The following is a 20,211-nucleotide window of genomic DNA, read 5'->3' as shown; positions in this document are numbered from 1 at the left end:
AACACTGTGGCAACACCTATATGACATTGACTGCACCACATTCTAAAGGACAATTATGGAATGTTATATGTGCTGATCTAGACAGCAGCGGCCATATCCCATGTCATGCTAGGTATCAGAATAATCATGTATTATATAAGACAATTAATTCTTATATCACTTCTGCAAACTGTACAATAACTAAGTTCAAATAGATGTAGATAATAGATTTTGTCATCAATGGTACAGCAACAAATCTCCCTATTTCCAAGAGATTTTGCAAGGTTTTCAGCCTAAACTCACTGTCACTAGACACTTTGACCCCAGGATCGTGCACTCTATAGTGGACCTGTGGCTTGTATGAACATAACAAGTAAAAACAAGATTCTTCAACCAATCAGACTGAAAAATCTTCATTGAGACATGCAGGACATAAATCAGGAAGTACACAACGAGAATTATAAATCAGACTTAGCTCATGCATAGAAAGCAAGCTGAAACATGGGAACACTGGATTAAGATAGAAGAGAGAGCGAAAATATGAAAAAAACTCCACCACTAATTAAATTTTGAACAAATGAGACTTCATACTTGTAAAAATATTTTTTCAGGGACAGAGCAATTGTTCAGCAGCAACTAGGATGGATCATGCCATTAAAATTTCATCTATTCTCAAATATGGCAGCCCTAACATTCTCTGTTTGGTTCAGGAGGAAAATACACCAAATTCCTGACTTCAAACTGATTTTGATGTCTCAGCGCCGCCTTTGGAGGAAATATGTAACTCAGTCAAAATTTTCCAGATCTTCATTTTTCCTGCAGGTGTGTAGTCACAAAGTTGTTATCTAGTTTTTTCACAATATCAGTGTGTTGTTAGGTTCACAGTTATTCTCAATGGAAAATCTGGATCAATATGATTATTTTAGAAAGTATTATGCAGCCATGATAATTACAATCATTCATTTAAATCATCACTATTAAATATGAGCCAGACAGTACTGCCTCAAGATACCTGTTTTTGCTATTCAGGGAATAGTTTATGTATGACTCTCAATAACAATATCTGATAAATTATCCAAAAATATTTCCCGATTGTTAAGACAACTTTTCTTATTACCACCTTTAATTATTACAGAAATTTGAAAAGTCTGACTTACCACTCCTCTGGATGACCAAATTGATCTCTGTTCCAACGGAGCAGTCCTTTAAAATCTCCACTACTTGGGTATGACTAAGAGTCTGCACATTTTGCTGATTAATCTCCATAATTAGGTCACCTTCGTTAAGGCCACCACAGCCTTGAATATCTAGGATTTGTTTCACTCGCTGCCCTTTGGGACTATCTGCTATGGTAAAGCCAAAGCCTTGTGCTCCTTTCACAATTGCAATTTTCTTGAATTCACACTGAGTGGCTCCTGAAGAGGCCATAGAGACACTATCCTCCTGAACTGTTGATAATGTTCCATTCACCTGGTCATCAGTGAGTATTGGATTAAAGGAATGTAAATGTTGGTCAGAGATGTCTGGTGCTGAGCGAGAGGTCCGGGAACCAAACTCCACGTAAGTGTCATAATTACTTCTCCCATTTATTTGTAATGGTTGCCGGTTCACTAATGTTAAAGGAGGCACCATGCTGTTGTTTGGGTCATCAGGATCAAAGGGTAAAAGGTACCCACGGCATAAAACAAGATTGACACATTGGCCAATTGGGATAGACTGGAAAATTTTAACTACTTCAGCATGAGTATATCCTAGGACACAGATATCATTTATATAGACAATCACATCACCTAGGGAGAAAGAATGAAATGGAACAATAAGATAAAACTTTAATAAAATATATTAAGAAAATTGCATTTGTTTGTGCTTCCCCCTTTAGTATTAATGAAATTAATCAGAGTTATCAAAGACTTAATGAATATAATACAAAGTTGAGAAACGCAAGAATAAATTGGGCTCTAAAATGTGGGGGTCCTTTGGATTCCTGTGTATAGAGAAACTAAAATGGATCACTTAAATCAAAATTTCCCTGTGACATTAAGGGGAATTCAGACATAAAATATTCCAGACATGGCAATCAAATATGACGGGTGATTATTTAAGCCTCACATCTGTTATTAAACAAAACAAAACAATCAATAAAATTACTTAACATTTCCTGCCTTCTCCATGTTACATATTTCAAGAAAATCAGCGACTCTATCTCTAGTTATTAGAATAGAGAATATTTCATAACAACAGACATGTGAGAAATTAATTTATAATTCATAATCTCATGCACTTTTATAAAAATGTGGTTAGCAGGGGCGGCACTGTGGCTCAGTGGTTAGCACTGCTGCCTCATAGCGCCAGGGACCTGGGTTCGTTTCCGCGGTGACTCGGCGACTGTCAGTGTGAAGTTGCACATTCTCCCTGTCTCTGTGTGGGTTTCCTCCAGGTGCACCAATTTCTTCTCACAGTCCAAAGATGTACAGGTTAGGTGAATTGGCTATGCTAAATTACTGAGTAGTGTCCAGGGATGTGTCAGTTAGGTGTATTAGCCATGGGAAATGCAGGGCTACAGGGATAGCATAAGGGGATGGGCCTATTTGGTATGCCCTTCAGAGACTTGGTGTGGATGAGTTGGGCTTAATAGCCTGATCCACACTGTAGGGATCCCCCCAAAAAAAATCATAAAGCTACATCAGGTACATCTTACTTCTGGTAACAGATTAAAGCTTCCCAAGGATTCACTCTACTGAATAAAGTTTTTGGGAACTATAAATACTTACTGATGTAATCATTAATTCAATTTTACACATAATGTCTCATAATATCAGTCAAAATATGATAAGTTGAATTTTGGAGTCCTATGTAACTGACTTTGCCTACAAGCATGCTCTATGTAAATAAAGTGGAAACATACTGAAGCAGCAAATGTGTGAAAGACATCTATTTTCCAAATCCTTTGACATCTTAAATTGACTGCAAATGAAAAGGTTGAGTAAAACTGCTGAAATATATTGGGAGTTAGCTCTGGAAAAATCTTTATCTGCGTCGTGCACTATGTTCAAACAAGTGCAATACAGTCAAACATGCCTTCTGTGTGTTTGTGCTGCAGCATAAAACCCAGGCATTTCAAGACTTTGATGGCTTCAGCTCTGGATGCAGGTGGGTGAGTGGGCAGCATTCAGACCCTTCATTATTATAAAATTTCTTGGTTGAAGAATGTATTGCATCTGTAACTGCTTCATCTATTGGTTCTGTTGTGCAGTGTATGGTGTTGCCTGTTTCTGCGCAAGCTTCTATGTTTGTCTCTGATGAAATTTCCATGCTAGACTCCCATGTGAGTGAAAAGAACCTAATCATTGGGCTGATTGGCCTTCACTTTGCTCGTCCTTGTTCCCAGCATCTTGAGCAGTTGCCTATATGAACTTAATGTAGTGGAAGCAGTCAGCAATTGTGATTTTCATAATCTTCTTTCAAACCTTCTTCGTAATGAACATGGCCTCAAAACTGTTAAGTCTGCTCCAGCTTCTTATTAATGGCCTCAACAACATGAGAGATCAGCTATCATTAGTAGTTGGTTTTAGGTTTTTGATCATCCACTGATCTTATGGCCAAAGCTTGGCATTGCATTTCAAGGCAAGAATGGCAGCTTGACGCTCTTGAGGCAAATGATGTCAGAGTGCATGGGGTAATGTCTGTAATGATTATAATCTTTATCTTCTTACATTGATATATTTGTCTATTTTCCTGATTCAAACCTCAGGACTGCTGAAGGTCACTCAGGCCGTTTTGCCAGTCCCATACTGTGTGGTAGTGTCTTGACATTTGAAAAGCAACATGGCTTCTTGGACTTCATCACTAGAACAAAAATGTTTCAGTGCCTTTTTTACTGATGCAGACCATTGCAGTAACATGTGCATTGCTTTGCTTTTCACCATTGTGCACCCATCTTCAAATATTAAAGCAGCAATCTAATAAACAACAGTAAAAAATATTTGGTTTCATCCATGTTAAAAATGTCTTTTGGTGCATACTCATTCAGAAATGTGGGACAGACCATTTTGCAGCCAATCATCTGTCATTACTAACATAACTGCTGTATTTTCACCACTTACTATATTGGTTCAGGCATCCAGTTTTACAGATGAACTCTTTTTGCCCAACTTCTTTGCCAGGATTACTCCCAATTTCCTTCAGGATTGGAGCAGAGATGAGAATATTCTGTACTCAAGCTGTCTTAAATCATGGGTGTAGAGCTTCTTCAAAGTTGGGATAGGCAATCATTCTTATCCTCTTCCTGGCTGTAGAGAATGCCAGTGTGTCAAACTGTCCCAACATATTCAGCATGTGCTTCAGAATTGCTGACAATATTCAAAGTGGAATCTCCATCACCTTAGTGAAGTCCACTTTTTGCCTTGCATCACATCTGAATTTATACATTGGGCAGTATCAAAAATCTAACTGTCAATATTTAATGGATATCATTGAAAATTAAATATTTTCAGTATTAATGATGAGTTTCCTTTAATATTTACACATATGTTTTAAAGAAGATTACTCCTGAAACCTTCAGTGTTTCACAAAATAGTGTTAACGGGCAGTGAGAGTAGATTTATTTTTATATTTAGTGCAGCTCTTTTTCTGCCTTTAAAGTGCTTTAAAACAAAGCCATCATTATTAAAACAAATAGTCAGTGTTCAAAGACATGAAGGGCCATGCAGATGTTCACATTAACAAATTAAGTTCATAACAACAGCCTCACACATGCATACTGAGAGGTCATGATTTAAATATGCAGACAAACTGTTTTCACAACAAATTGCATAACCTGGTCACCTGTTCACCTCCAGACAACTCTTGAACCACTTCTATCTCCTCCTGAAATTTATCTTTCTTTAAGAAAACTGAACAGGTTCAGTTTAGAGTAAATGATCTGAAGATGGTTGTGGAGACTAATATTTATCTGTGTGCTCAATAACTCCAATCTGGATATAGTACAGGAGTTGGGAGGTCATGTTGCGGCTGTACAAGGCATTGGTTAGGCCACTTTTGAAATATTGTATGCAATTCTGGTCTTCTTCCTATCTGAAGGATGTTGTGAAACTTGAAAGGGTTCAGAAAAGATTTACAAGGATGTTGCCAGTGTTGCAAGATTTGAGCTATAGGGAGAGATTGAATAGGCTGGGACTGTTTTCCCTGGAGTGTCAGAGGCTGAGGATTGACCTTGTCGAAGTTTATAAAATCATGACGTTTATAAAAGCATGAATAGGATAAACAGACAAAGTCTTTTCTCTGGAGTAGGTGAGTCCAGAACTAGAGGGCATAGGTTTGGGGTGAGAGGGGAAACGTATAAAAGAGACCTAAGGGGCAACTTTTTCACGCAGAGGGTGATATGTGTATAGAATGAGCTGCCAGAGGAAGTAGTGGAGGCTGGTACAATTGCAACATTTAAAAGGCATTTGGATGGGTATATAAATAGGAAGGGTTTGGAGGGATATGGGCCGGGTGCTGGCAGGTGGGACTAGATTGCTTGGGATATCTGATCGGCGTGGACGAGTTGGACCGAAGGGTCTGTTTCCGTGCTGTATATCTCTAAGATTCTAGTACTGATTGTAAAATCTAATTTACAGATAGATTTCTTCACAAATGGGAAGAGGTCTGCAGAACCTCAGAGGAAGTTTGTTTCACAATTTTGACTTTTAATTTCACAAAACTTGAAATAAACTCATTTTTGGGAGTACTTAAATGATTGATTCTTCCAGGCTTGCCCTCCTTAATAGCAATGCCATCAATTGTGTTTGGTTAGTTTTTGTGGCAAATCTGTATTAGGTGCGAGAAGGACTTTTCCCAATGTATGTACTCATAGCTGTGTGTGAGATTTTAGGGTTTTTTTTATAGTGTGCATTATCAGGCCCATAAAATTCACATGTCCAGTTAGTTATCTCCATACTGCAATTTGCAACATGCAAAATAAAAGGTGGAATAAGGCTTCACATGCCCCTAAATACTTTTGAAAGTAATAAACACATAAAATTTCAATATTTTCTTTTAGATTCTGCTCTGCTAATGCGCCTCATTCCTGTGAAATGAGTGAGAAAATTGCTGTCTGTTCTGAAGTTTTTGAGGACCCTTCTCAGATACTCGTGAAGACACGAATGGCATCATGATACTCAACACTTCTGCTACTCCCTCATTTAAGACTGCAATGCTTTGAAAGCTGCATACTGCAGGCTGTCCATGGCACATTTCAAAGATATAAAAAATGCTTAGCTCTTTGTCCATGATTAAATTATACATTCCCTCTATTAATTTTGAAGTGTTGTCTTTCTGTTCCTCCTAATGTTCTTACATTCACAGACCTTTCTCAATAAAACAAGGTACCCTCCATCTATAATTTACCTTGGAGACCCTATGCTTGTCTTATTTCACAAACTAAACCTTTTGGTCTAGTATTCCTGATATGATGTTTTGAGTTTAAACGTTTTTGTTTTGGATCATAATATTGCCCTTTATTCCTCGACTTACTCACTTTCTGGCACTTCATTAATTCGCTAAAGAATCTTGCTGTAATTGGAAAATGTACAGATAGACTGAGAGGAGAGAGTGGTGTAGTGATAATGTTGCTAGATTAATAATCCAGATGCCCAGGCTAATGCTTGGGTTCAAATTGAACTATGACAGCTGATGGTATTTAAACTCAATTCATTCATTTAAAAGAAGTGAAGTGAACTCGGCAGTGAATGTTGTCTACATGGATTTAAAAAAGGCCTTTGACAAGGTCCCTCATGGCAGACTGATACAAAAGGTGAATCACATGGGACCTGCAGTGAGCTGATAAGATGGAGGCAGAACTAGATTGGTCATGGAGGACAGAGTGGAAGGGTGTTTTTCTGAATGGAGATTTGTGCCAAGTGTTATTCTGCAGACACCAGTGGTGCTGGAATTTCTGTTGTTTGTAATATTTTTAAATGATTTGGAGGAGAATGTGGGTGTTCTGATTAGTAAATTTGTGGATGACACAAAGCCTGGGGAGCAGCAGATAGTGAGGATTGCCAGAGATTATGGCAGGATAGAGATAGGCTGAGATTTGGGTGGAGAAATTGTAGAAGGAATTTAATCCGGACAAATGTAAGGTGATGCATTTTTGAAAGTCTAATGCAGGAAAGATTTATACAGCAAATGGCAGTATGCTTAGAAGCTGTAATGTTCAGAGGGATCTAGGCATACAGATTCACAGTTCCCAGAAAGTGGCAGCACAAATGGAGAAGGTGGTCAAGAAGGTGTATGACATGCTTGACTTTATCAGTTAGGGCATAGAGTATAAAAATTGGCAAACCAATTTGCAGTTGTGTCAGGCTTTAATTAGGTCACATTTGGAATATTGCATACAACTCTGGTTGCCACACTTACAGAAGGCTGTGAAGGCTTTGGAGGGGGTGCAGAAAGAGTTTACCAGCATGTTGCCTGCTTTGGAGGGTATTTGCTATGAGGAATGGTTGGATAAACATGGTTTGTTTCCACTTGAACATCAGAGGCTGAGGCACGACCAGATAGATGTTTACAAAATAACAACAGGCCTGGATAGAACGAATAGACTGAGTCTTTTTCCCAGAGTAGAAAGATCATTTACTTGGGGACATAGATTCAAAGTAAAAAGGGGGAACAGTTAAAAGAGATATGAGAGCATTTTTTAAAAACATACAGCCTGGAATGTTGTGCTTGAGAAGGTAGTAGAAACAGATACAAAAGCAACATTTAAAAGGCATCTTGACAGATGTATAAATAGGCAGGGAATAGAGGGATATGAACTGTGTAGAGGCAAAGGTTTTTTACTTTAGAACAGCATCATGTGCTGGTGCCGGCTTAATGGGCTAAAGGGCCTATTCCTGTGCTGTACTGTTTTTTCCTTTGAAAAATATTCTCAGTAATGGTGATTCTGAAAGAAGCACTGATTATTGGAAACACATCTGTCACAAACTGTGTGTAACCACGAGAGTCAATGGGAGCAAGACTGTCTGAACTAGAAACCAATAACCTTGATTTGATTAGTGCGACTTTTGTTGCTTAATAAATTGTCCTGGTACTACTGCATCAAGTGCTTCCTTATTCAAAATTTATTGCTTGTTTTTTGGTGTTCCATGGCAAGATTGGACTTGGGTGAGGAATGTTTGTTATTCGTGGTTAGGGAGGTTGGTAGTTGGAGGAAAGCACCCCATGATAGGCATTCGGGTCATTACTTTTTTTAAACCTACATTTGGGTGCGCAGGACGCAAATATTGAAATTTATTGTTGACACAATACTTGGGAGGAGGATAGTGAAAGAGAAGACAGAAAGGCTGATGCAATTGGTGGACCTGTAGCAGATGAAACTTAATGCACAGGGGCAGCAGGAAGAATAGGAGAGGCAATATAAAGGATTAACAAGTCTAAATAAGGTGCAGGAGCAAATAATTGAAGGTGGCAGGGCAGGTTCAGAAATTGTTGAACAAAACATATCATCCAAGGCTTTATAAATAAAGGCATGAAATTTAAAATCATAGAAGCTATGGTGTATTGTCATAAACACCGGTTTGTCTCGACAGTATTGTATCCAATTTATGAAGAGTGGAAAGCATTAGAGGGACTGTACATAATATTTATTAGAATGGTTCCAGATATTATGGTCTTCAGCTTATTTGGATAGATTGGAGAACGTGGGGTTGTTATTCTTAGCAAACACTGAGAAGAGAGTTGCTATACGTGTTCAAAGTGATGAGGACTCTGGACAGATTAAATAGGCCTGTACTATTCCCATTGTTGAAAGTGTCAAGAACTAGGCTACTGATTTAAGGTGAATAGAAAAACAACCAAAGCTGAGATGAAGAATTTTGATTTTTTTAAAATGTGGGATTGGAAAGTGGAATGTACTGCCTGAGAGTACAGTGAAGAAATATTCAATTGTGGCTTTCAAATGTGGATTTCAAAACAGAACCAGATAATTATTTGATGAGAAAAATATTACAGGGCAATGGGGAAAGGTGAGGAAGTGGAATCAGTTGCTCTTACTGAAAGCTGGCACAGACATGACAGATCACATCATTCGATGGCTACATCTTTCTAAATCTTTGTAATCTCTCCAAGCTACCCTCAGAGGTATTTGCGCTTACCTAATTTGGACCTCCTGAGCATTTCCAAACTTAGTTTCAACTGCTTTGCCCAGTGATCTGGAATTTCCTTGCTTAACCTCTGTTTCTCTTCCTCTATTGTACTCTTTAAAACCTACTATTTGAACAACCTTTCAGCCAATTGCCCTTAAATCAATATGAACTAAGTGTACTATTTAGGTTGATAATACAGGTAGTTCTTCTATAGTGCAATGGTTGAGTTCTTGTGCAACCCCCACATTATAAGAAAATCGTGCTTTAGATAATGCGCTTAAAGTGTTAGTGATGTAATCGCGTTACAGCCAACACGCATTTTAAAAGTTCACATTATAGAAAGTGTCCTTAATTTGTCAATCGCGTGACAGTAAATTCGTGTTAACAACGCATGTCATAGTAGAATGCCTTTGAAACACTTTGAGGTTCCATACAGAATAATAGAATGGCTACAGCAAAGGAAGAGGCCATTTGGTCTTTTCTGATTTGCTCACCCATTTCCATTTTGCCATCTACTGCTGCTGGTCCTTCTGGTATCACACTCTTTACTTGCAGAAATTCATCAGGCTCATCACCACCAATAATGGTGAATCCAAACCCCATGCTGCTCTTCTTCAGTGACGTTGTAAGAAACGTTCCCTTCAGCTGTGAAACATCTCGAGTGAAGAGTGGCTTTTCTAAGTTGATAATGCAAAGATAAAAAATAATTAAAAACAAGTTTGAGACATTTGTGCCATCACAGTGCTAAAGGCACTGATAGTGTGCAGTTTTTATTTTTATTTTTAACCCTTTTGGATGGATATTTTAAAATAACCAGTTTATCAGTTGTAAAATTATAATACAAAAATTGTTACCAATTTCATAGTTCACAATTTAGTGGAAAATTTAATATGTAAAAGTAACCAATGTGAAAATAAAAGGGTTAAAAACAATTACTATAAGCATGCTAAAGCAGGTAACAGAAGACCACATTCACTTCCAGTGCCTTTGACAATGAATAAGAAGCTGTGATGTATAATTCCCCACTACAAATGTCTGCTTTACAACAGTGCAGCTTGACTGTGAAGTTGCACTTTGACATACCATACAGCCTGTACATTCCAGCACTGTCAGTCCGATACTGAGACAGGTCATTCGTACTGCGCGACCGCTGAGGCAGAGAGCCTGGGCAGGTATGTTTGGGTCTAGGTAATGTTGATGATGAGCCTTCTACAGTTATAAAGGAGAAAAACCCTCATTCTTAGGCCTTGATCTTATGAATAATGACTATACTCTATAGAATATTGATATTCCATGCTATTTAATTCAAAAGAACATTAATCTCCACCAATTCTACTATGTCCTAGGTTGCAGTTACAGCATCATTTCTGCTATGATTGATGCTTCAATTACATTATATTTGCTTTTATGCATTAGTCCTGAAACAGTGAAAAGCCTCTTAAAGATACACTAATAGTAATAAACTTCAGCACGCAAGGAAGACATCACAATAACAAAGCATTCCAATGTGGTGTCATTTACATACAGTATTATAACGATATTACCTCGGAAACCAGCTGCTGGCATAGGGTAGAGCACTAGATCCTGCTGCAATGGACGTTGCTGCTGCAACTTCTTCTTTGCTTCAAGAACAGGATTTTCAAACTGGGTTTTTCGATTTATGTGACTAAAGCGTCATATGGAAAAAAAGAAAAATAGCAAGAGCAGAAGAATGGCACAAAAAAAGCATTGAAATAGGAGTAATCAAGAGTAGGAAATATGCAAGGAAGAAAAAATCCAGAAGACAGTGAAAGGTGACAAAAAACAAAGACACACTTATTACATTGTCCAGGTATTAAGGATATCAATATGTATGTACGTATGTATGTATGCATGTCTGAAAATTTTAGTTCAAACAGAGAGCAAGTTATTCTGTGATGTTCATCACTTTGTAATCACAATTAACAGTTACTAGAACACCTATGAAACAGTTAATGCCAGAATTCACCTTAATGTAAAACATGAAAGCATGATGAAAAGCTGAATGTTCAATGAAATTGTAGAATGAAGTAATAATTGTGACACATCGCTTTGGACATACTGTTAAAATTTCTACTGTGGATCTGTAATCTTTTTATTCTTAAACATTAAAAATAAGATACTCTTCAGCAAACTTACTCAACATAATAGGTGCCATAGACTGGATCATTTATTTTCTCCCAACCATATGGAAGTTCTGCAATGACAGAAAGATAATCACAGATATACATTTGTAATGATAGTAGTGATTTATACACAAGTTATTTTTGTCCTTTATGTATGAAAATCCCCAATAGCTGAATTAAACATAGAAATTGAGAACCTAGATCAAGGGTCAAGGCCCATAATACAGAACATCATTAAGACTGAGAAGAATAAATAGGACATAAAGAAAAACAAAAATAAAAAGATGTAAAGCTTGTGTTTAAAGCGCTGAAAGACTGTAAAAGAGTTAAGTTGTTAAACAATTTTAAGAAAATAGTATAAGTAAACATGATATTTGGGTTTCAAATATTTTGGGGGTATATGATAAAGCAACAGCATATAGGAATGTTAGTATATTCGCAGTGTAGATAAAAGTTCAGAGCAATATTAAAACTTTTACATCGATATATGGAGACACAAAAACAATGGAAATGGAATAGGATAAAGTTTGGATTCTGGAAATGATTTCCAATTGGATTACATGTTTTTTTATTGTACATTGGTCACTATTGTGAGAAAAATGCTAAGAAAGAACTCAGATAGGACATTAGTATTATGGAGTTTTTGATTTCGCTCATTTTAGGGACTCACGAATGCTTGACCGGAAAAGAATCATTGAACGAGAAGACAACTTGAGCTTCCCTTTGTTTATCACCTGTAATATGGATCCTATAAATAGGGATGTCTGGGAAAGGGTGGAAACCATTGATAGCTTTGTTATACTTAACCATTTGGTCCAGATGCTGCATTCCTAATTGTGAAAACATCCATAATTAAAATTGAAATTAAATTGCCCGAGGTAAGAGTAACTACCGTCCCACAGACATTGAGAATGGAAAATGTTCATAACATAATACTGCTTTCCACAAACTTTAGTATTAGATCTTCAATTTGAAAATATAATTCCGTCAATAGTTTAGTTGGTTGACATAGTGCATAACAGGTTACTGAAACAGAGACTATAAAGTCTCAAGGTTGATTCCTGATCTGTACTCATGGGGTTGATTTCAGCTGGGGAAGCAGTTGAAGTATCAAAATTGATCTTGATGGCCTAATACTAGATAGGATATTAAAAACAAGTTCCCACTCTGAATTGATATTTTGTTGTTTATTTTGAAAAATGCCAATGCTTGTTGGTCAGAAAAAGGAAAGATTGGACTCAGCTGCATTATGCTGCAACTTACACTTGAGAGTGAGATCAGAGGGCTGATGCTTCTTGGTGAACCACTTCTTGATAAAAGTCAGTACTTTCAAGAAAGGCCAGGAAACCCAGCATAAAAAGAAAACTGAATACAAAATCCCAAGCTTTTACTTTCTGAAATTTAAAGTTTAAGAAGAAACAAATATTTTTGTGAGGCTGAATCTCAACTCAGGAAATTATATTGTTAGGAAAGCGAATAGAAATAGCATCACAGAGTGAAACCATTTCACATATGTCAATCAATGGTATAACATTATCTATTGGCCATGTATGCAATTCAGAAAGGTAGCTGCAAAAATCTATTTACGCACCTCTGGAACAGGTGGGACTTTGAACCCAGACCTCCTGGCTCAAACGTAGGGATACTGTCACTGCACCACTATATAAGAATTACTACGCTTATACAAGTGATTCGTAGCCCAGTAAAGTACATATAAAAAATGGCCAATTGTTCCTAGGCTTTTGGATTCGACCCAAGAACCTTAAGTTCAAAACACTATGTGGTAGGTGGATCTTGGTTGAAACTTGGCAAACCCGATGGCAGATTGGGAAATGTGAATGTTGGCAAAATGGTCTGAGGAGCTGGATAGTGAATCTGATTTCTTTCACGCTTTGTCAAAAATGGAAAAGCCTGTATATGTACTGCCTCCTGGAAGCCCAGATGATCCACTTAAGTGGTCAATTCAGGGTTTCTTCCTGTCTTGATAAACCTTTTGACCAAATTGGAGTAGGTTGTCTCTGTGTGAGAGACTGTTCAGTGAAATCTAGTGGTCTCCCAGCAAGCTTTGGGTGAGTGCTCCTTTTGGGTATTTTATGGCCCACAGGGCTAAGGCCTCACCTACAGTGATGAACTGCCTGGCCTCAGAGACCCGTCTTTCCCTTTGCCCCAACCACCATTGTTTGCCTCTTTGGCTCCTGTTGCCATAATAATGACCTGGAACTGAGATAATGTGCACATTACCTTAGCAGTTAAAGTAAGATAGTTAAGATAGTTCAGATAATGACACCTTGCTCTGGTCAGCAACAGATAATCAGAATAAGCTCAGATACACATGTATATGCGTACATACACTTGTTCAGCAGCAGTAAAGTGATCCTAGTTTAACAGCAAGCTTGTAAAGGGAAAATCATATTAATGGTATGACTATAGGTTTACTTCAGCACACTGAAGTTCATCAAAATTAAAATATCTAATATCTATTTAATTATTAGCAATTCTCATTAATGCATATAGAATGGTTATAAACAAGCAGAGTTCAGTACAAATAATTGGGAACTGCTGAAAAATGCTGAACTCACACCATAAATTCTTTTGTTTTAGTTATTAGTTGTCTTAATTATCATTCATGCAGATTAAACACAGTATTTTTAGGAACATTCAATTGTTGAATATTTAAAATATTTGATGTGAATTATACTGATGCTATAAAATTGGACAAAAAGGACAGATAACACCGCGCACATTTCAGTGAGGATAAATTTTAATAAGCTGGATCAAATGTTCACAATAAAATGCCAGTAAATTATTCTGGTCCCTGCTGTACACAGAGCTATGCTTCTTTGAACAATTTTTAAACAACATTATTGAAGAACATTCACTTGTATAACTCTTTAGGATGGGGCAGAGCCATAATAATACGGTGAGATGCATTCTCACATAGGGAACCACAGATTGGCATTAAAAAAGGTGATGAATTTTCTGTATTATAATTTTGTATGCAGCATACTTGTTGTAAACAGGTAACTCCATTTTTTATGTTGGGTATTTTCTTTATACTTGATTGTAGATTATGAAGAGTACAAATTCCAGCCTTGGGTGACTGTGTGTGGAGTTTGCAAATTCTCCCCCTGTCTGCGTGAGTTTCCTCTGGGTGCTCTAGTTTCCTCCCACAGTCCAAAGATGTGCAGGTCAGGTGAATTGGCCATGCTAAATTGCCCATAGTGTTAAGTGCATTGGTCAGAGGGAAATAGGTCTGGGTGGGTTACTCTTTGGAGGGTCGGTGTGGACTGGTTGGGCCGAAGGGCCTGTTTCCACATTGTAGGGAATCTAATCTAATCTAATCTAAAATAAATAGGAAATTCTGACATATTATTCCTATCATATTTTAAATTATTGCTTGAATTTATTAAATTAAATACTGTTATGACTTAACTGGGAAGAACGCACCAATAATTGTGTCCCACTGTTCCACAAACCATCACAAACTGGATAAAATTCCAACTAAACCACCAAGCCCAATTTTCCTGGCTGACTGTTGTGTGGAATAAAAGTAATTCACACCAGGTTGAAACAGAAATTAACTCTATTTCTTGTAATACACTTTAACAAATGGCACAGAAAAGAAAGGATTTCTAATCTATTTCCACATGACAAAAAGTACACCCCTTTAAAAACTATAAACTCATACACTCATTCATGATTAAGACAGACAAGGTACAGATGCTTGAATGTAGATATTATGGTTTAAAAAGAATATTGATAGGTATACAAAATTTAAAAGAACATAAATCCAGATTTCAAGGATGGGTGAAATTGTCTCACACAGTTCATCTTGACTTTTAGCACAGATGAGATGCTGCTGACTATAAAATGATGGTCATTCTTCACTTTGATAGTTGATCTAGCAAACCTAGTTCTTTTCTTGTTATAAATTTTTTTTATCTTCTTTTAAGCTTTCTGAGTACTTTTTGTTGTTTTCCCATACAGAGTGAGAGATGTATGTTTTCAGTTTGTGGGCTCTGGATGTCTCTGCTGCCCTTGCACTTGCAGCTTTGTAACGAACTGCAGCTCAACCAGAGTGCTGCTGTCAGACAGAATTTCTTCAACTCAGAGACACTTCAAGCATTCCCCTCCCTGATTCAAAATGCAACATTGTCTGGAATAGCTGAAATGTGCAGCACTTGATTTTTCCCAAATCAACTTGTAGTCTCAAAAAAAAAGACTCTTACAATGTGAATGTCACCAAGAAATTTCTTTAAACCAATTTTATTCAGAAAACAGTAAGAATGTCGCTTTTTCTTATTGTGGCCAAATAAGCCTAAGAGTCCACTGTAGCGAAATAAACAATATAAGTCATCAATATTTTGGAAAGATGCATTATAACAGGTACTTGGTGAAATGTCATATGACAGCAATGCATTGTAAATGTTCTAGTCAGCTTGCCTACAACCAGTTTTTCTTGAGAAACATTTCAAAACATGTACTTATCTTACTTGGCTTGTGCTGTAGGAAACTGACTCTCTCTCTTAACACCTGGGTCTCCCCTACTTAAAGAAAAACGTAATTTGGTTTCTCCACAAAATTTATTATTTAATTTAATGCATTAAAGATTCATTGATTGGCATCCTTCTATTTGCTAGAGATAATGAGATTGCAGCTTCATGGAGTGTATGCTAAAATGCAAAAACAATCTCTCCATGTGCTGGACTGAAACTGAATTAATTTGAAATTTTGTGCACTTTTGTGTGGTCGCATGACCAGTATGTTGAAACTACCCAAGTAGTTTGACTTCTGTATGTGCACTGTTTTGTAGGCACCGTATGTCAATTCTGAGAAGTACCACAAATGAAAGGAATTCCATTTCCTCAGTGTTTGGGTAGTATGTAATCACATACACAGAATTATGCAGATCAATACGTGTTATTTGGCAATAGTCGTAATGCTTTCATTTGTGGCAGTCTGCAATGTCATTTGCATCTGAGCCACCACACCAAAATAGAGGGAAACTGGGTGACAAGGACCATCATTTGACAACATAGCACGCTACACCGGTATGCACAAAAACCATGCTGCCACATGAAATGCAAGACAGCACACAATTGGGGTGCTTAAACTGTCTTCCACTGCATGGACCATTTTAAAGGAGATTCACAATATGAGTGCTAAGATTTGTGGTGATCTCTATGCTTGCTTGTGTCATATTCCATATTCTTTTCAAATTGTTCAAAATTACTGGAAGGATTAATAGCTGGATTATCAGCTTGTTTAAACTGCCATGAATGCTTCAACCATGAGTGACAATTCACATAAACCAATCAAAACTGATGTTTTGGTCTTACAGACCAGAGTGCACAATCACACCTTCATGGGAAAACAGCTTTGCCACCTGGTATATGGCGAACACCTGAAAGGAAAGGTGGAGGAGGAGAAAAAGGAAGGGAAAAGACAACTAACACAATCTTTTTCTGGCCAGCCTACTGTAATCAACCTCCGGGCACCTTCCCCAGCCACCGCAGGAATTGCAAATCGTGCGCCCACACCTCCTCCCTCACCACCATCCAAGATTCCAAAAGGAGCCTTCCACATCCATCAAAGTTTCACCTGCACATCCACCAATGTCACTTATTGTATCCATTGCTCCCGATGCAGTCTCCTCTACATTGGGGAGACTGGACGCCTCCTCGCAGAGCGCTTCAGGGAATATCTCTGGGACAACCGCACCAATCAACCCCACCGCCCTGTGGCCCAACATTTCAACTCCCCCTCCCCCTCTGCTGAGGATATGCAGGTCCTGGGCCTCCTCCACCGCCGCTCCCTCACCACCCGACACCTGGAGGAAGAACACTTCATCTTCTGTCTCGGAACACTTCCACCCCAGGGCATCAATGTGCACTTCACCAGTTTCCTTATTTCCTCTCCCCTCCCTTACCCCAGTTCCAACCTTCCAGCTAAGCACCGTCCCCATGACCTGTCCTACCTGCCAATCTCCCTTCCCACCTAACCGCTCCATCCTCCCCTCTGACCTATCACCTCCATTCCCACCCCCATTTACCTATTGTACTCTTTGCTACCTTCTCCACAGCTCCCCACCCCACCACCCCCATTTATCTCTCCATCCTGGAGGGGGCTCCTTGCCTCTATTCATGATGAAGGGCTTTTGCCTGAAACGTCGATTTTCCTGCTCCTCGGATGCTACCTGACCTGCTGTGCTTTCCCAGCACCACTCTGATCTAAACTTCTGTAACCAACGAGTCTAGTGGCAAAAATCAATGGAAACGTTCCTCATCCTTCTGTCACAGACCATCACAGTATTTGTTTTGCCACAATGACAAATAAAAGCCACCATAAAATAAATAGTCAATGTAAATTTATAAATCAAACCATGACATATTGCATTCAAACATCAATTGCATTGTTAGTGGATGCAGCATGATTGGTGAGAGGAGAGCCTTACAGGATGACCTTGAGCAGCAATAAGATTTGTAGGTCTGGTTGCAGAGTGCAATGTATCAGCTTGAATGGCAGCCATCTGGGTTTATCACTAATGCAGAGGCACTAGTGGAGTGCCAGTTGTAAGAAGGTGATTGTGGTTAGGTTGAAAGAGGACATCAATAATATGCTTCACCATGGCAACCTGGCCGATTACCATCCAATCAATCTATTTTTGTTCATCAGTAAAGTGATGGAAAGTGACATCAACACTGCTATCAAACAGTACCGGCTTAGCAACAATTTGCTTAGTGACTCCCAGTTTGGATTCTGCCAGGGCAATTCAGCTACTGACCTCTTTACAGCCTTGGTTCAAACATGGACAAAGGAGCTGAATTCTACAGGTGAAGTGACGGAGACAGCCCTTGAAATCGAAAGCGCCATTCAAATGAATGTGGCATCAAGGAGCCCTAGTAAAACTCCTCACATAAACATACTGACTACAAGCGCAGGTCAGAGGTTAGGAATACAGAAGTGAGTAACTCACCTCCTACCTCCCCAGAGCCTGTATATCATCTACAAGGCACAAGTCAGGAATATGATGGAATATTTCCCACTGCCTAGATCGGTGCAGCTTCAACAACACTCAAGAAGCTTAACACCATCCAGGACAAAGCAGTGCACTTGATTGGCATCACATTCACAAATATCCGCTCCCTCCATCACTGACACTGAGTAGCAGCAGTATGTACTATCCACAAGATGCACTGCAGAAATTCACCAAAGATCCTTAGCATCATCCAAACCCTCGACCACTTTCATCCCGAAGTACAAGGGCAGCAGATACATAGGAACATCGCCACCTGCAAGTTGCCCTCCAAGCCACTCACCACCCTGACTTGGAAATACATTATCATTCCTTCTATGTTGCTGGATCAAAATCCTGGAATTCCTTCCCTAAAGGCATTGTAGGTCAATCTACAGCAGGAGGACTGCTGCGGTTCAAGAAGGCAGCTCACCACCACCTTCTCAAGGGCAACTAAGGATGGGCAATAAATGTTGGCCAGCCAGTGATGCTCATGTCCCATGAATGAAACAAAAAAAAGGTGTCAAGTTTTTCTTAGCTCCGTGATAATGACCATAGTTTTTTTTGTTGACAAATCTGCCTATTCACCACACATTTTGTTATGGATACCCATCAACCTTTTTTTTCCCTGTAGGACACCCTATCAAAATCCTTTACAGTGGAATCTGAGGGATCTGGGTCTTGGTTGTAGAGCACTTGCATCTGGTCACTTAGCAAATCCTGCTCATGTCTTTATATTTTAATGTGAGGGCTTCAATAGAAGGTTTAAAGGTGGCCCCAATCTACAGTTTCTCCCAATACATTAATATATCCCCCAGATTGGCTTAACACTTATCTTCTGTTGATCATCAGTCATCTCAGTTGGCACCAAACTAGCCGTGCAACCCATCTGACTATTTCTTACATCCCAGTAATTAATTGACAAATACATCAAATTTTTGACATGATTGCCTGATTGTATCCAATAATAAAACCTTATTTTGTGATTGGTGTTTGATTTATTACCATTCTGTTCCAATATTCTTCCCAATTCCTATCCTATGTTTCTGGATGCTGAGAGCCACCATTTTGCTTCTATTAGTGACAGGTGAGGGAATAGAATTTTTGAAAGAGAGGGTTCTCTAGCATTGAACTTACAAAGTAATAAACTCAGAACTTGTAGGTGAGTGACATATTCAGACAGGAACTATTTAGGTAACAAATCAAAGGAAGCAGCAGGCTTCAAAGAAAGGAAAGCAGAGTCTCAGATGAGCCTGTAGAATTAACACAGTCAAAAGAAAAGTCATGATAAAAGCAGGATTCAAACATAAATGGAAAGCAACATGGCTGGATGTTTTATAATGCTCCTTGCTAATTGGGCCTTGCTAATTTTGCTTGTACAACATACTTATACCAGAGTCACTATAAATGATCATAACCATTTGGGGGAAGTGACAGTCCCAGCCCCACATGTTATGTATCTAAGAAAAACACTAACACTTTACATTAAAAATGGCAGAAAACTGAAGAAAGGAAAGGCAAATGATGAATAGTTGTTCAGACTTGATGTGTGCTGGTGGGAGTTTGGTGCAGGTGCCCTGAAGTTTGGGTCTGTTTGAATAAGGGTATAGAAATGGTCGTGCTATTTTCATCAAAGCAATCATGCCCTGAGCACTCATTGTCTCTCAATACCCAAAACCCTCATAGCTCTGACCATTTAGATTACTCACTGTCCCCAATTTCTAGATAGTTCAATAACTTCCAGTTCCTGAAGTCCTGTACTCTTAAATGCACATCTCATTTACAACGCACAGGGTAACTTTTAAGTATTGTAGGCTACCTTTAAATGGTGCTGAAATAGCACAAACTTGAGCATCTGCTGAGCATTTCAGCCACTTGTCTGCACGTTTAGCATTGATAACATGAAAGTCAGCAGTCAGCACACAGAAATTTCAAATAATTAATGGCA

The 20,211-nt window shown here is 38.5% G+C and overlaps 1 protein-coding gene across 18 annotated transcripts in view; it reads right to left on the bottom strand.

The window, feature by feature from the left end:
- The window catches only part of magi2a (membrane associated guanylate kinase, WW and PDZ domain containing 2a), a 685,460-nt gene that overhangs the window by 110,287 nt on the left and 554,962 nt on the right, over window positions 1–20,211 (bottom strand). For 12 of the 18 annotated variants that reach the window (XM_072562647.1, XM_072562643.1, XM_072562633.1 and 9 more), the window contains 5 exons: window positions 11,262–11,319; window positions 10,649–10,770; window positions 10,188–10,313; window positions 9,599–9,781; window positions 1,137–1,769 (listed from right to left, as the gene is read on the bottom strand). In XM_072562647.1, coding sequence (XP_072418748.1) covers window positions 1,137–1,769; window positions 9,599–9,781; window positions 10,188–10,313; window positions 10,649–10,770; window positions 11,262–11,319 — 1,122 coding nt within the window. The remainder of the gene's footprint in view (window positions 1–1,136; window positions 1,770–9,598; window positions 9,782–10,187; window positions 10,314–10,648; window positions 10,771–11,261; window positions 11,320–20,211) is intronic. The other 6 variants (XM_072562648.1, XM_072562635.1, XM_072562634.1 and 3 more) reach the window with 2 other exon arrangements.

The sequence above is a fragment of the Chiloscyllium punctatum genome, chromosome 44 (assembly GCF_047496795.1).
Source record: "Chiloscyllium punctatum isolate Juve2018m chromosome 44, sChiPun1.3, whole genome shotgun sequence".
Classification (NCBI taxonomy): domain Eukaryota; kingdom Metazoa; phylum Chordata; class Chondrichthyes; order Orectolobiformes; family Hemiscylliidae; genus Chiloscyllium; species Chiloscyllium punctatum.
This window is presented reverse-complemented; position numbering and strand designations above follow the sequence as displayed.